Source organism: Labeo rohita, chromosome 2, assembly GCF_022985175.1.
Source record: "Labeo rohita strain BAU-BD-2019 chromosome 2, IGBB_LRoh.1.0, whole genome shotgun sequence".
NCBI classification, from domain to species: Eukaryota; Metazoa; Chordata; class Actinopteri; order Cypriniformes; family Cyprinidae; genus Labeo; species Labeo rohita.
In genome coordinates this window covers 20855554-20871599 of record NC_066870.1, presented here as the reverse complement: position 1 = coordinate 20871599, position 16046 = coordinate 20855554, and the positions used below count along the sequence as shown (strand labels likewise).

The 16046-nt window shown below is 35.4% G+C and overlaps 1 protein-coding gene across 4 annotated transcripts; it reads left to right on the top strand.

Moving 5' to 3' along the window:
* Positions 1-898: 898 nt before the first annotated feature.
* On the top strand, positions 899-14082 carry rgs20 (regulator of G protein signaling 20). Of its 4 annotated transcripts, none has more exons than XM_051122499.1 (5): positions 899-1287; positions 9264-9427; positions 9847-9924; positions 11189-11423; positions 11513-14082. In XM_051122499.1, the coding sequence occupies exons 1-5, from the start codon at positions 1075-1077 to the stop codon at positions 11699-11701; spliced, it is 879 nt and encodes a 292-aa protein (XP_050978456.1). In that variant the 5' UTR covers positions 899-1074; the 3' UTR covers positions 11702-14082. The 4 variants fall into 4 exon arrangements, with proteins under 4 accessions (XP_050978456.1, XP_050978447.1, XP_050978473.1 ...); XM_051122490.1 differs by having other exon boundaries at positions 9835-9924; XM_051122516.1 differs by lacking the exon at positions 899-1287 and adding an exon at positions 7524-7848 and having other exon boundaries at positions 9835-9924.
* Positions 14083-16046: the final 1964 nt, after the last annotated feature.

The window sequence follows — 16046 nt, the reverse complement described above, 5'->3', positions numbered from 1 at the left end:
AAAACATTAAAAAGAACAGCATTAATTTAAAATAGAAATATTTTTTAACAATATACACTACTGTTCAAAAGTTTGGGGTCAGTACATTTTTTTCTTTCTTTTTTGATAGAAATTAATAATTTTGTTCATGTGTTAATTAGTGTTGTTAGTGATAGTAAAGACTTATATTGTTAGAAAAGATGCCTATTTAAAATAAACACTGCACTTTTAAACTTTTTATTCATCAAAGAATCCTGAGAAGAGTATCACAGGATCCAAAAAAATATTAAGCAGCACAACTGTTTCCAACATTGATAATAAATCAGCATGTTAGAATGATTTCTGAAAGATCATGTGACACTGAAGACACTGTATATTAATATACAAAACTGTTATTTTAAATTGTAATAATATTTCACAATATTACTGCTTTTACTGTGTTTTGGATCAAATAAATGCAGGTTTAACGAGCAGAAGCGATTTCTTTAAAAAACATTAAAAATCGTACCGATCCCAAACCTTTGATCAGCAGTGAAAGTATTTATTTAAATATTTTTACTCACAATTTCGACCTGATAAAATATCTTGGCATTAGTATAAAGGTAATGTTTTTATTTAAAATAACAATAACAACAACATTAATTTACTTGACTTTTCAAGTATAGAAATCACACTTTTAGCACATAGAAGTTAATGAAAGAGTAAATAGTATTGAAGTTAACCACATTTGACTGGTGAAGTTATATATTTAACTCTATAAACACATCCGATTTATTCAAAATATCATCGCTCACACCACACACTCAAGGCTGTGAACGACAGGCGCACACATCCTGTGTTTAATCTGTCCTAAGCCTTTGAAGTGCACTAAACCACTGGGGGATCAGACTCGATGGGACATGCACAAGTGTAATCCCCTTTCTGCCCTGTTCACCAAGTGCTGCTCTCATTCGTTATCTTCTGTTTAAGTTCCTTTTGTTAAGGTACCTGCTGACCAGAGATGTGAAACTGCCGTGGATCATGATAAACCTTGTGGCTTTGGGTCTTTGGGAACATGTTTGTTCTTTAACAACCTGGAAATGCTTTAGATGAGCAATGCCATGTAACAGAATCGTCTTGAAGTGGGAGATCTGGCCCTCAACTGTGGTACAGAGCGTTCGGCTTTCTCCCTGCTTGATGTGGGGGCAGCTACGGCATCTTCTCTTGGCCTGTCGGCACGACGAGCGTTACTTAGCGTCAGGAAGTTATGAAAATGAGGATGAAAATGATAATACGGAGGACAGATCAAAGGATCCCATATCCTTTCAGGTAAGTCAGGGTATGGACCAACCTGACTGATGTCAGCACTATTAATTATTTAAAGATAGCCATGCAGTAGAGCCACAAGCGCTTTACAAAAGAGCATTTTGTCATTCCTGACAGCTAGATTGACGATAGTGAGAAAGTATAGATTTTTACAGTAACAAATGCTTTCTAGAATGACTTCTATCAGTGGTGCTAATTATTGTCCATGGAGGCAGCTCTCTTTGATGTGATCAGGTTATTTCTGGAAGCCTTCCTGTCTGAAAACGGATTAAGAGTATTTGACTAAATGATTGCATAATCAAGTAGGTGCAACACAATTTATGCAACACGTTTCATTGAACAGGAATAGCTTCACACCAGCGTAATTGTAAACATGAGGTCTACGCTGCCGGTTTTTGATCAAATTTTGTTTTTAAACACTTTGTCTTCAGAATTAAAAGGAGTGATTATCTAACATTTTGCAACACGGAAGCAAGCTATTTTCAGTGGACGTGCAAGATTAGCCGTTGTAGGTAAACAACTACAAAAACTAAGTGCAGGAAACAGTAAAACTATATGTGCAATGATCCACTGTGTTTATAATTCCAACAATACATTTAAATATGACAATAAGAAATACCAGTGCAGTATCAAGCAGCATAACAAGCTGTTATGCACAGCTAAAAATAACTGGAAGCAGTTACCAGAAGCCTCACACATTCAGGTTAAATGGGGCATCTGCTCTTACGTTAAAAATAAGGTGAAAACACAAGTCAATTTTATTTGTAAAGCAGCTTTTCAGAAATTCATAATGTCAGTAATACCTTAATGTCTTAAAGGGGTAGTTCACCCAAAAAGGAAAATTTTGTCATTAAATTACTCACCCTGTTGTCGTTCCAAACCTGTAAGGGCAAAATCTTCGAAACCAAATTAAGATATTTTTAATGAAATCCGAGAGATTTCTGACCCTGCATAGACAGCAATGCAACTGACATGTTTAAGGCCCAGAAAGGTAGTAAAGACATCGTTAAAATAGTCAATCAGTGGATCAATATTAATTTTAGAAGCTACGAGAAAACTTTTTGTGCATTAAGAAAACAAAAATAGCATCTTTATTCAACAATTTCACCTTGTTTACAAGCAAAAGAATGCATGTGCGTCATGGTACATATGCAAACGTGTGAAGACTGATACAAAAGAGATGGAATTGTTGAATAAAGTCATTATTTTTGTTTTCTTCGCATGCAAAACGTATTCTTGTGGCTTCATAACATTAACGTTGAACCACTACTGCCACATGGACTATTTTAACAATGTTTTTACGACCTTTCTGGACATTGAACATGTCAGTTGCATTAATGTCTATGCAGGGTCAGAAAGCTCTCGGATTTCATCAAAAATATCTTAATTTGTGTTCCCGAAGATAAACGAAGGTCTTGTGTGTTTGGAACGACATGAGGGTGAGTAATTATTGACAGAATATTCATTTCTGGGTGAACTATCCCTTTAAAGTCCACATTTAAAGCTGGGCAGCAGGATAATTTCTTTAGCAACTTGTTGCTGAGTATGCTGCACATTAATATATTTATAACATTTAAGTTGGAGGTATGTATAATAGTTGTCAGCTGAAGTTAGTATTCCATTTTGCAGTGATATTGAGGATTAGTATTGTACTGCCTTGGTTCAAATTATTAACATTTTGGTGTAGTGACAAACCTTATTAATATTATGTGATGTGGGTCACTGGCATATTTAAAATTCCACATATCAAAGTTTAGGTTTTTGGGCATATCATCCCCTACTAAACAGTTCAACCAAGAAGGTAATTGAAAGTCATGGCATAATACTATTATCTGTAGTTCCCTAGTGTGCAAGCCAAAGGCCACTGTAGCAAGGAAAGGAAAACTTAATTTAATGTTAGGTAATGAAGAAAGAATACCTTGAGAGGCACCAAGCTACACCAGGGGGCCAGTCCTCCTCAGGCTATACAGTTAAAATATAACATCAATAGCTTTTTGGATTATAGGAACATGGCTCTGCAATCTGTCTTTACTTTGCTAAAATGTTGCACCAAAGTTTTTCTCTCAAAGTGATTGTTCACCAAAAAAAATGAAAATGGTTTACTCACCTTCATATCGTTGTGTTTAACTTACATTTTTCTGTGGAACACAAAAGGAGAATTTTGTGTAAGGTGTCAATTTGTCCATAAAGATAGTGAGGTCCAAAACAACACTGGACACCAGTGAATTTAATTTTGTTCACCATTTGTAAATTTTATTGGTCTGGCTTCCGATCTCATCCGTGTCCAGCTATTTTTAGCTGCACAAAACAGCTTGTTCTGCTTCTTGATATTGCAAACTGGTGTGTCTTACCGTGTTATTTTAATGTATTATCTTAATTATGAACACAGTGGTTTGTAGTGCAAACAGTTTTCCCGTTTACCACACGTTGTTATTCTTCTCATTATTTCCAAATAGCAGAAAATGAACCGGAAGTCTCACCTATAGGCTTACTTCCGTGCTGAAGAAAAAGATCGATAGAAAAAAAAAACGATACAGGTTTGAAAAGACATGAGAATGAGTAAATGATGACAGTTTTTTAAGTTTTAGGTGAACTATTCCTTAAACAGTTCTTTTAAGTGGTTGCAGTAAATGTCATTCAGACACAACAGGTACACTGCAGATATGCGAAATGTATTTTTAAAAAATGTTTTGTGTTTAGGCTTTAGGATTATACAGAATACCTGGGGAAAAAGTCAGGAAATACTTTTTTTTTCTGAACTGGCTGTACTGATTATAGCATGACCTATTGCACTTATCATTGTGAAACATCTTAGCAAATGTGACAGGTTTTTCTAGACTGAGCCCTACATAGTTGCCCTCTGACATCTTCAGCATGTTGGATGAAAATTAGACAGTCTCTTTTAGTTATTAAATGATGTCAGAGGAAAAAATGACAGTTTCAGATAAAGAGCTTGTTCTTGCTGAATGGAACACTTTCTATTAACTTTTAATTTCAAGATTAAAAAGCTTTTTGTTACCTAAAGTCACAGACAGTTTGATATAGCAGACCTGACTGGCCTTGAAACATACAGCGGGAGACATCTCGTGTATTTTTTAATGAATGTCTTAAATTCACATAAGAGAAACTCTAATGACCTTCATGGAGATCAATTCGAATCTCAAGACCAGCTTCTGCTCTCCTAGAGAGTTCTCGGTTTGTGTTTTTCCTGACCTTTCTTTTTCAAAGGTCAGAAGGAACAGTTCTGCACCGCTATTGGCATTAAGGTATTGGTTTTGATGCGAAATCGTTTCAGAACAGACCTTTCACTTTTTATAAGAATATGTGTTGGAGGTAAGAAATTCTGCACTTTGTCACAGAATGTGGGTCTAATAAAGTCACATAACAAAATACAAGAATTGCATGATGTGTAGTCATATTTCATTCATAACTCTGAAAAACCCATTGGCTGTATGTCAGCTGTAAAGAGTATACATATTGCTTTACTGATGCCTCATTTAAGCACATTTTAAATCAACAATCAATGTGCTCTTCACTATTTTGATTTTTATCTGAAAGGCTACTGTTTGCATAAACAAAATAAACACACTTAGAAGAACAATTTCAGATTATATAATGTTTGTCAAAGCATTAAAACTTTTCATCTGTCATGGATACAGCAGTTTAAGCCAGTGTTTGCATTTTTAGAAGGTGCTTGAACACGGTAAACTAATGCTCTTGACGTTGTTTGATTATTTTATATTTAGTTTGTTTTGAATATCATTGCCTGTTTTACAACAATGGACTTTAGAGGGAAAATAAAATAATTAGCATGTTCATGATAGCTAGTGAGACAAATGATTTTAAAATATGCAGCCTGTACGCTATAAAATGTTATTTGGGAAAAAGTATAGACCTATTCAAGCGGTCAAACAGTACCACCTAGTGTTAGCAATGAGCTGTGCCTCTCCCACTCTCTTTTCCCACACAGTGGTCGGATGTCATGACTCTGTCTCTATAAATACCATATCTAGATCTATATTTTCACGATTCTTAGTATTCCCGAAGGATATTCATTATTTCAATCGCACATTGTCCACTTTAAATACGGCGCTTCTGATATCCACAGCAAGCTCGTTTTTGATGTCTTACATTTGTTTTTTCCAGCAATTCCGCTCACAGCTCCAGCAGATGTCAGTAATACCCTAAGATATCCCAATGAAAGGGCCTAGACCGGCAAAGATGGTAATCACGACTGTATGCGACTGCTAATTATGTCAGCAAATGAACACGTCATGTTGTTGGGTTAAAGTCATAGAAGCTTTCGTATCAGCCTATAACTGTTCTAATGCTTACAATATAATGAGTTACTATTATATTTGCTATTTCATTGCACGACGAGTATTTGTATGCTTTTGTTTGCTAGATACTATTGATTATGATGCGAATTCAGGACCATGGACAGAGTCAGTGGTGCTGCCTGCTGCGATCCGCGTCTGTTCTGTTGTCACAAAGATTTGATTTCACTTTATGAACCATAATATTACAGCTTTAATAAAATAAAAAATGAGTATTTTTTAGTTAAAAAGTGGGAAGAGTGAGAAGAAGTGAGAACTTAATATTGTGTACAATAAACAATTTGAATTTGCCATGTAAAAATTTAAAAATTGTCAAAATATTCCAACGATATCAGCTGCATGGTGGTGCTATAACATTAATATTGATAATATATTTTTTTTTTCCCCAAGATTAAAGAACTGGGTAATTTTAGATCAAATTCTAGGTATTTCACACTGAACAAACAAATGGATTAATGTTTTAGGGTCTTCACTTGCGCAAAATCAAAATATTTATATTTAAAATACTGCTTTTGTGAGGAATGAGCCATGCATTGCTCCAATCTATAGGCTATTTTCAATATTTATTATTATAGTTGTTATTATTATTATTATTTTAGTGCTGTCAAATCGATTAATCGTGATTAATCGCATCCAAAATGAAAGTTTGTTTACATAATATATGTGTGTGTGCTGTGTATATTTATATGTATATATAAACATGTAAACATACATTAATATATTTAATAAATATCTACACACATATGTATTCATATTTATATATGATTTATATTATATATAAATATATGTTACATTTATTTCTTAAATATATCCACCTTTTTCTTCACATAAAAGTGGGCGCAGCCATTTATAAATTTTATGGGTCCGGTCTCATCCGCATCCAGCATTTTTTAGCTGTACAAAACAGCTCGTTTTGCTGCTTAATATTGCAAATAGCTGTGTCTTACCATATTATTTTAATGTAGTTTCTTATTTATAAACACACTGGTTTGTAGTGCAGTTTTACTGTTAACTGCACGTAGTCTTCTCGTCATTTTCCTATAGCGGCTATGAACCGGAAGTTTCACCCATAAGCTTACTTCCGCATTGACAATAAAGATGGATGCATGTAGGTGTGTACATTTATATATACATATTTTATGTGTAAACACATTTTAATTTTGGATGCGATTAATCGTGATTAATCGATTTGACAGTGCTACACTGTAAAAAATAAAAAACACAATTTGTTGAGTCAGCTTAAAATAATTTGTTACCCTGCTGCCTTAAAATTTTAAGTTCAGTCAACTAAAATAAGTTTAGTCAACTTGAAATGTTAAGTTGTACTAAGTAACAACTTAGATATTTCTGTTTGCTAAACTTAACAGATGGGTACGTAACCCTGCTGCCTTCAAATTTTAAGTTGATTCAACTCAAATGTCTGAGTTGTCGCTTAGTATAATTTAACATTTCAAGTTGAATAAACTTTTTTTTTGAGTTGATTGAACTTAAAATTTGAAGGCAGCCAGGTTACAAATTATTTTAAGTTGACTCAACAAATTGTTTTTTACAGTGTATTTATTCATTTATTTACTTGAATAATTCGGTGAGTGTTTATAACATTCTTGTCAAATACACAAATTTTAACTAAGAGTGCAACAGAATCTGTTATGTCACAAGTGACTCTTAGGAAACCCTGGCTCCTGGTGAGAAAGGGAACCTCCGTATGATGCTACTGTGCTTAGGGCGAGGGTCTTCCTCACATTTTTAAGCCCATGGTCCACCATAACCCTGTCAGTCACATTCTATGATTATTGACGGCTTGTGAGGCGCACAGGACACAATCGGTCTGCATGACCACTCATTTCATTGGTAGCATTGTTAAACCTAGCCATCCTCCTCCATTAAACACACAAAGCAATATTTAAGCGTTTTATTTATTACAGAGCTGACATTTGCGACTCTCTTGACAAACCGCATGCGAATGCGTGGCGTGGGGTGTGTAAATAATTTTAAACTAAGAACCGCAGGAGTGTAGGAAAACATTTAAAAATGTCGTATTTCACCGTTAGATGCAAGTGCATCATGAATCAGTGACATCCAAAGGATTTACGCTACCACCGCCACAGCTTGTGAGAGACACGCATGCGCATTGACAAAAAACAGCCGGTCTTTAAAAAATCCTTATGCCAACGGATGTAATCAAGGCAAAGAATATCTCTTATCTCTGGGCATACATGGTGAAATTGTAAGTATGGGGATGCTAAGTTGTTTTTAAATGTACACGGTATCCGTGGAGAAAACGACCTTTGATTTTGATTGTTGAAGATGGCATGTCATGTTTGACAGAAATGTCTTTTCGATGGTTGTCCTGGGCGATAAAGAGATATTGTAGCTGTGCTTCATGGTGGCACTTTGCAATGCGAGGATATGCGATGGAAATGCTGTTAGTCCGTTACGGTTTTTTGCGTTTCACACGAGTAAAATGCGCCGTGTCTTTTTATTTTTCCCAGTGCGCCCCATCTTTAAGGATGCGGTTTACATTTAAAGCTATAATATTGCTTTTTCGCCTGTTCTGCTTCGGTAAAATCTAGCAGAGCATATCAGTGTTTTTCGTGAGGCAGTGCAATCATCGTTTGCTAGTCGTGAAAGCACGCAGACAAAATATTCCGTAAATTACCAAATGATTTTTTTAAAATCGTGTTTATTACCATCAATCACGGCTTGAGCATTTCTTATGCACCGCGGCTGTGATCACTGATGAAGGGATCCGACTGCAGCTAGATGCGTGCTGCGCCCCCTCCTACCCCCAAGTATTCCAACATCTTCCAGCTCAAGCGAGGAATTTGATTCCACGATTCTTTGGAATTAACACTGCAGGATTTAGCAAGATCAAAACTACTGATCAGGAGTCATTTAATAATTATAACACTATGCATTTACGAAGACAGCTCAGTCCAGGACCTTATGCGTTTGTTTAAAAAAATATCCAATGCATGGTTTGTTTTAGCCCCAAAGCCAGCTTGTTAAAACAGTACAGACACCAAAGCTTGGAGAAATAGAGAAAACCCACCCACATGGCAACAAGTCTAAATTTATTGTGCTGTAGGCCTAAGCATGTTTGCAGAATGAGAAGCACTGTAACACTGAATGTGATAATTATTTTATGATAATAAGCTATTTCACCAACATGCTTATGATTCAGAAACTGGAATCTATCAGTTATTAGTTGTACAGGTTGACTTTTTCCACACAAAAAAGCCTTTACTACCAAAAAAATTGGTTTTTAAGTATGGGTAGCATGCATGACATGTTAGGTCATGTTAGTGTTTGTGACATGCTAGGACATGCTTTTGATTTCTGGTCAAGTTAAAACACGTCTTCTTCACTCAATATATATGCGCATTCAGCATCTGGTGGGGGTTGCCGTTCCGTCCTTTTATTTTCTAGCATGGTCAGTTAATGGAAAGCACTTTCGTGCATATTTGTTGTTTTGTTAAAAGCATTGTTTTCTCCATTGGAAACCGTGGAATGTTTAAGTGGACTTGAGAAAAACAACTTCCTCCGATATCTACACCCTTTGTTGAACCATTAATTTGTCCCGTTGATCTCTGTGGCTGCAGTCGTATTGGCTCCGTCTCAGTTGCATCCTGTTTCCTGCAGCCCATGGGATCAGAGCGGATGGAGATGCGAAAGAGGCAGATGTCGGTGCAGCAGGAGTCGGTGGCGGGCACCACAGCACCGGCGCAGAACGAGCAGCCCGGCCAGGGGAACCGTGGCTCCAACGCCTGCTGCTTCTGTTGGTGCTGTTGCTGCAGCTGCTCCTGGTAGGAGTTTTTTCTCTTTCGTTACGCTGCTAATGTGAGATTCTTATCTAACAAGGTTAGTTTTAGGCCCAACTAATGGCCAGGAAATCACCTTATTATTGAAAATAATGACGTCTGATTACATCTTTACTACAGTAAATATACCTGGGATATTGCTTAGATGTGATTTGCATGGTGTTTTTGCTTATTCTGCTTGTCAAGTGTGATGTCATTTTTACTGAAGTGTTGAAGATCCCAAGACATCTGCTTTTGAAAATCATCAGAACTCATGACATTCTGGCTGTGAGCTTTTAATGAGCATCAGTTACAGTTATAAACTGAACATTGAGCAGGTGAAAGCTACTCCAAGGCTTCCTGATGCCTCCTGTTAGGTGTCTTGGGATCATGATGTGTGTACTACCTTGCAGTCTCACTGTTAGGAATGAAGACAGAGAAGAGAGGAACCGGAGAGCCTCGTATGATTTTAAAGCAGAGGGGAACGCAGACTTCGAGGAAAGGTCAGTCGCATAGACTTTTATAGGAAGAGGTTTACTAAAAAAAAAAAAAAAAACATTGACAGATTGGATAGCTACAGTGTTATGTTAATTAGGTGTAATTTGATATTTATATGTAACATAAATAAATAAATAAAAATGCAAGCATTTTCTGTAAAATATTGAAACCAAAAATGCTTTTGTAACTTAATAATATAATTTTTTTAGTTTTTTTTTTTATCTAAAAAAGAATAAATTATAGTTTTTCAAGATGCAACTTTCTGGGAAATTACACATAATGTAATTATTGTTTTTATTTAAATGAATTACTATTTTTCTATAGGAAGCAACTTTCGGACAAATTACCTCAAAATATTTCTTATTCTTATTTAAATAAATTACTATTTTTCCGTCGGATGCAACTTTATGACAAATTACCCTAAAATATTCTTTATTTTTATTTAAATTAACTACTATTTTATCGTTGGATGCAACTTTCTGTCAAATTATCCAAAAATATTCTTTGTTTGTATTGAAATGAATTACTCTTTTTTTGTAGGATGCAACTTTCTGAAAAATGACCCCAAAATATTCTTTATTCTTACTTAATTTAATTACTTTTTTTTTCTGTCAGATGCAACTTTCTGACAAATTACCCTGAAATATTCTTTATTTTTATTTAAATTAATTACTATTTTTCTGTAGGATGCAACTTTCTGTCAAATTATCCCAAAATATTCTTTATTTTTATTTAAATGAATTAGTATTTTTCTATGCAACTTTCTGACAAACGACCCCAAAATATTCTTTATTTTTATTTAAATTAATTGCAATTTTTCTGTAGGATGCAACTTTCTGACAAATTACCCCAAAATATTCTTTATATTTATTTAAATGAATTAATATTTTTTTCCGTAAGATTCAACTTTCTGACAAATTACCCCAAAATATTATTTATTTTTATGTAAATGGATTGCTATTTTTCTGTAGGATGCAACTTTCTGACAAATGACCCCAAAATATTCTTTATATTTATTTAAATAAATAGCTATTTTTCTGTAAGATGCAATAGTAGGATGCAACTTCCTGACAAATTACCCAAAATTATTCTTTGTTTTTATTTAAATGAATGATTATAATTTTGCAACATTCGACTTTCTGACAAATTACACCTAAAATACATTTACTGTAAGAGTATTTCCTAAAAAAAAAACATGAAGAACAGAGGAAAACTGTTACTGATTTGTTTACTGCCAAAATCGACTAAGACCCCTCTGTTTTTTGGCAGTCCGAAACCGACTGCGGAGGATGTCCGCTTGTGGGGGCAGTCATTCGACAAACTAATGCACTGCCCCGCTGGAAGAAGTGCCTTCCGGCAGTTTCTGCGCACCGAGTTCAGTGAGGAAAACATGCTTTTCTGGTTGGCCTGCGAGGAATTCAGTAAGGAAACCAATAAAAGCGTCATCGAGGAGAAGGCGCGGATAATATATGAAGACTACATCTCTATCCTCTCACCCAAAGAGGTGAGGAAACACATCAGGAACAACCTAATCACGCTTTTTGTATAATCAGTTTGTTTAATATTCTTGTTTCTTGTGCTTTTTTTGTGTAGGTGAGCCTCGATTCTAGAGTTCGGGAGGTTATAAACAGGAACATGCTGGAGCCGACGTCCCACACGTTCGACGATGCCCAGCTCCAGATATACACGTTAATGCAAAGAGACTCGTATCCGCGATTCATGAACTCGCCGGTCTACAAAAACCTGCTTAAGACAGTCTCTGAGCAGCCGGTGGAATCTTAGATCTCTGTGATCCCGGTCGAATGCCCCCTCCCTATCTTTTGTTATTACCTTTTCTCGTGTAGAATATGTTTAAAAGGACCTCAGCGTGGGTCCTCCCAGGGATTTTACCGCTATAGCGATCTGTACCTGAAAAAAGACGCTCAGGTCTCCAGGTCACTGGATTTTAAAAAAATGTCTCAAATTTCCTGAGGGCTCAACACCACAAGTACTGCTACAGATCAGCATAGCAAAAGATGCTCCAAAGGATTATCAGTGCGTTTCGATGTTTTTAAGAAAATAATCTATTTTATTTGTGTCGAAGGTTTTTTTTTTTTTTTATCATTTTTTGTATCAATGTTTGAAAGAAGATGTGATACCAATCGTGGGCTATATACAGTATATACAGTAGATATATTTATGAATTTGTATTACATTTCTTCAACCTTTGTTTTTTTTCGTGTTATAATATTTAAAGAAAAGGGAATTATGGGTAACAAGTATTGCCCGTTTATGAAAAATGCGTATGAGAATCAAAGCTCAAGTCAAGGCAACACTTCAGCTCAACTCACGGGACGTCTAAAACAGTAATGTTTATTAAATAACCCCTATTATAATGACTTGGCATCTCCAATGAGAAATCATCATTATCAGAAAAAACGAAAAATATAAATAGGGGGAAATATATTAGTGTTATGGATAAGAAATAAATTATATCATAACATGTATTTAAATCAGTATTTAAAATCAAATAGCATTTCTCAAACAGCTTAGTACACTGTAAAAAAACAATTTGTTGAGCCAACTTAAAATAATTTGTTACCCTGCTGCCTTAAAATTTTAAGTTCAGTCAACTAAACGTATTTGAGTTGACTAAACAAAAAAATTGGTTTGTTAAACTTAAAAGCTGGGCTTGTAACCCACCTGCCTTAAAATTTTAAGTTGAATCAACTCAAATATCTGAGTTGTCACTTAGTAAGTCGATTAAACTTTTTTGAGTTGACAGAACTTAAGATTTTAAGGTGGCCAGGTAATAAATTATTTTAAGTTGACTCAACAAATTGCTTTTTACAGTGTGTAGTTATTTTCTCTGCCTTTTCTACTGCTAGAAAGTATCAAGAATTTATTTACATAAATATCATCTATCTACAAGTGTTTTTCTCTATCATAGCATTTATTTATTTCCATGCTGCATCCAGAACGAGCAGCTAAGAGTTGGTTGCATGTACTCAACCAAAAGACCGAAAGCCTCATTTGTGTACAGTATGTAGAGGTAGTAATATTTTTACGGATGACCTCGAAGAGATTTAACATGCAGGTATTATACTACAGTATTTCGATCTAAACATGAGCCCTGAATGGAAAGGTGCAGGTTTTATTGCTAGGACCCTCATAAGTAGATGACACCAAAGTAGCCAAGTCCAGTAAAACTGTGTGATTAGCTTTCTCTCCAATACAACTGACTAGAATTGGAGCTGCCAAGTTCTTACTATCTTTTTAGTTCTGTGAATTACTTTGTTGCCTGACTTTCATGTCGCTCAAAGACAAGATCCTCACTCGGGGAAGTGCCTTGACATTCAATTTTGTGACATCTCTTTTTTGGCAATAGTTGATTTAAACTGTTGCCGCATACAGTACGTAGACTCTGGGCCTTTGATCAATTCATGAGATGACTTGTCCTGGACGGTGACTATTGCACTTCATTTGCCTCTAGTTTCGGAGCGAAAAACACCATTGGTTTTGTCAAGCGCTGAAGTCGCACATTTAAGAAAGTGAGTCTGTCGGTTAGTCAGGTACAGTTCATTACGATTGTTGATCCGAGTCCAGACGTACATCTACCAACATGTATTTCATGGTGGTGCTTCTACTTGTCTTAGACTAACTTAATATGAAATGTGCAATTGATGTGTGCAATTTGAGCTGATGGATTCACCACATAGATCAACCTCAAACACAATCTAAGCCAATGGTTTGGAGTTATACTGCCTATAAATCTTTTTTTCTTTCTCTCTTTTTTTTTGTTGTTGTTCTGTAAAGTATACAAAAAAGTGTTATTTTCCAATCAGTTTACATGAAAATTATAATACATTTTTTTGATTAATAATATGTGAATGTTTACAGTAATCAGATTAGTTTTTTTCTGTTTTAATGAATTGAGAAAAATAATGATTTGTGGGCATTTGGAATCTTTAAGATACAATAAAGCACAATAATTTTAAAATGTGTGATTGTTGTCAGAGCTGCGGAGTAGTGAGTTGACATATGTGCCCTATGTGAGCTCGTTGGATCATGGGAACTCAGGTTCGAATCCATCTGGTGTCTTTTGCACCTCTCTCACCCCTACTTTGCTGTCACCTCATACTGTTCTATAAATAAAGTCAAAATATTACAAAATAAAAGTATATAAAAATGCAGTGCCCTCTTTTATAAAATAAATAGTAATCATTTTGAATAATAGAAAAATATATATACAATATATACATAAAATAGAAATCAAATCAAATGTAAATTCAAGCTAGTGTTTAAACATTTTAAATTTATTCAACAATTAACAACTATTTTTTTATGTTCAGCTATTCTTTTTAATAGTTCACTTATAACTATTTTTGAATTTCAGATCATCAGCCATCATCAGCCATCAATTGCTCGTAAATATTGGTCACAGACACAGTGATTTACTTTAAATTTCACCAAGCTGATTACTCACCTAGTCTTATTTTGTCATAACAAAGTGGTTATATCGAAGTGTGAGGTATTTACTTACTTTCTTAAATTAGTCTTCCCATTAATGCCATTATATTGTTAATTCAGGCTGAGTCGCGAACGCGCACTAACAAGAGACGCGGGATTTAACGCATGAACCAGTCACCGCCGCTCATACCCAGTCGTATCCAATCATATCGTGATGCAGGCGTTATATATATGTATATTGTTATATTGCAGGCTTATGTTAAACTGCTTTAAATTACTTTTCTCCACATCAGTCTACACTCCATACACCATAATGACAAAGCACAAAACAGGTTTGTAACAACTTCGCAATTTATTCGAAAATAAAAACGGAAATGGTTTTGTTGCATAAGTATTCATACCCCTTTCTGGGACACTTAAAATTTTGCTCAGGAGCACTCATATCGCTTGTAGATGTTACTACACTTCGAGTGGAGTTAAAGGGCTATTATGCTTTTTCACTTTTTGAACTTTAGTCAGTGTGTGGTGTGTATCTTTGGGCATAAAAAAGATATACAAAGTTACAAATGTCAAAGTCCATTCCAAAAGGAGATATTTCATTTTTAAAAAAATCTTTTTTCAAGAACTACAATGAACAGCTCCTTTGGACTACAACGTTTGTTTTCCGCATGCAATGATGTCACAGCGCGGTCCATTATAATATCATTAAATTAAAGCCGTAACGCGCCGTGTGCAGTGAGTGGTAAGAGATTTATTCATCATACAGTGTAGATAGCTTCACTTATAATGCAAGTGTTTTTTAAAATGCATAAAGTTGCACTAGAATAGGCTAGGCTCCAGGAGGTTAATAAAGGCCTCCTGTAATGAATCGATGCGTTTTTGTAAAAAAAATATCCATATTTAAAACGTAAGAATCACTTTAGTCTAGCTCGCACTAAAAGTTGTACACGGAACTTGCTGCTTTGACAAGGGCGTGGCAGTACTGAAATACCGTCCAAGCTGTTCGCCAATCGCAACGCAGTGGGAGAGCTAACCAATCACAACACATTTCGTTTTTCGGAAGGCGGGCCTTTATTAAACCCAAAAATAATCAAGCCTTATGTGCCAGGCTGGGTGAAATGTATTGTAATAATGTAAATTATGTTAAAAATAATGTGTTTTTTGAACCACCAAGCATGAAAGCATTTTCTAGTACACCCCCAAAACAAAAACCAAGACTTTGTAAAAGAGCATAATAGGACCCCTTTAAACTGTGGCAAATTCATTTGAATGAGAATGATTTGGGAAGGCACACACCTTTCAGAAAAGGTCTAACAACTGAAAATGCATATCAGAGCAAAAACCAAGCCCTGAGGTCAAAAGAACTGCCTGTAGAGCTCAGAAACAGGACTGCATCAAGCCACACATCTGAGGAAGAGTTCAGAAAAAATCTGCTGCATTGAAGGTTCACAGAAGCATGTAGCCTCCATTATCCATAATGGAAGATGTTTGGAACAACTAGGACTCTTCCTAGAGCTGGCCTCCTGGCCAAACTGAGCAATTGATGGAGAAGGGGCTTGGTTATACTGGTGACCAAGAAGCTGATGGTCACTCTAGTTGAGCTTCATGATGGAAGGACAAACATCACTGCAACACTCCACCAGTCTGGTCTTTATGGTGGTGTGGCCAAACTCAATCC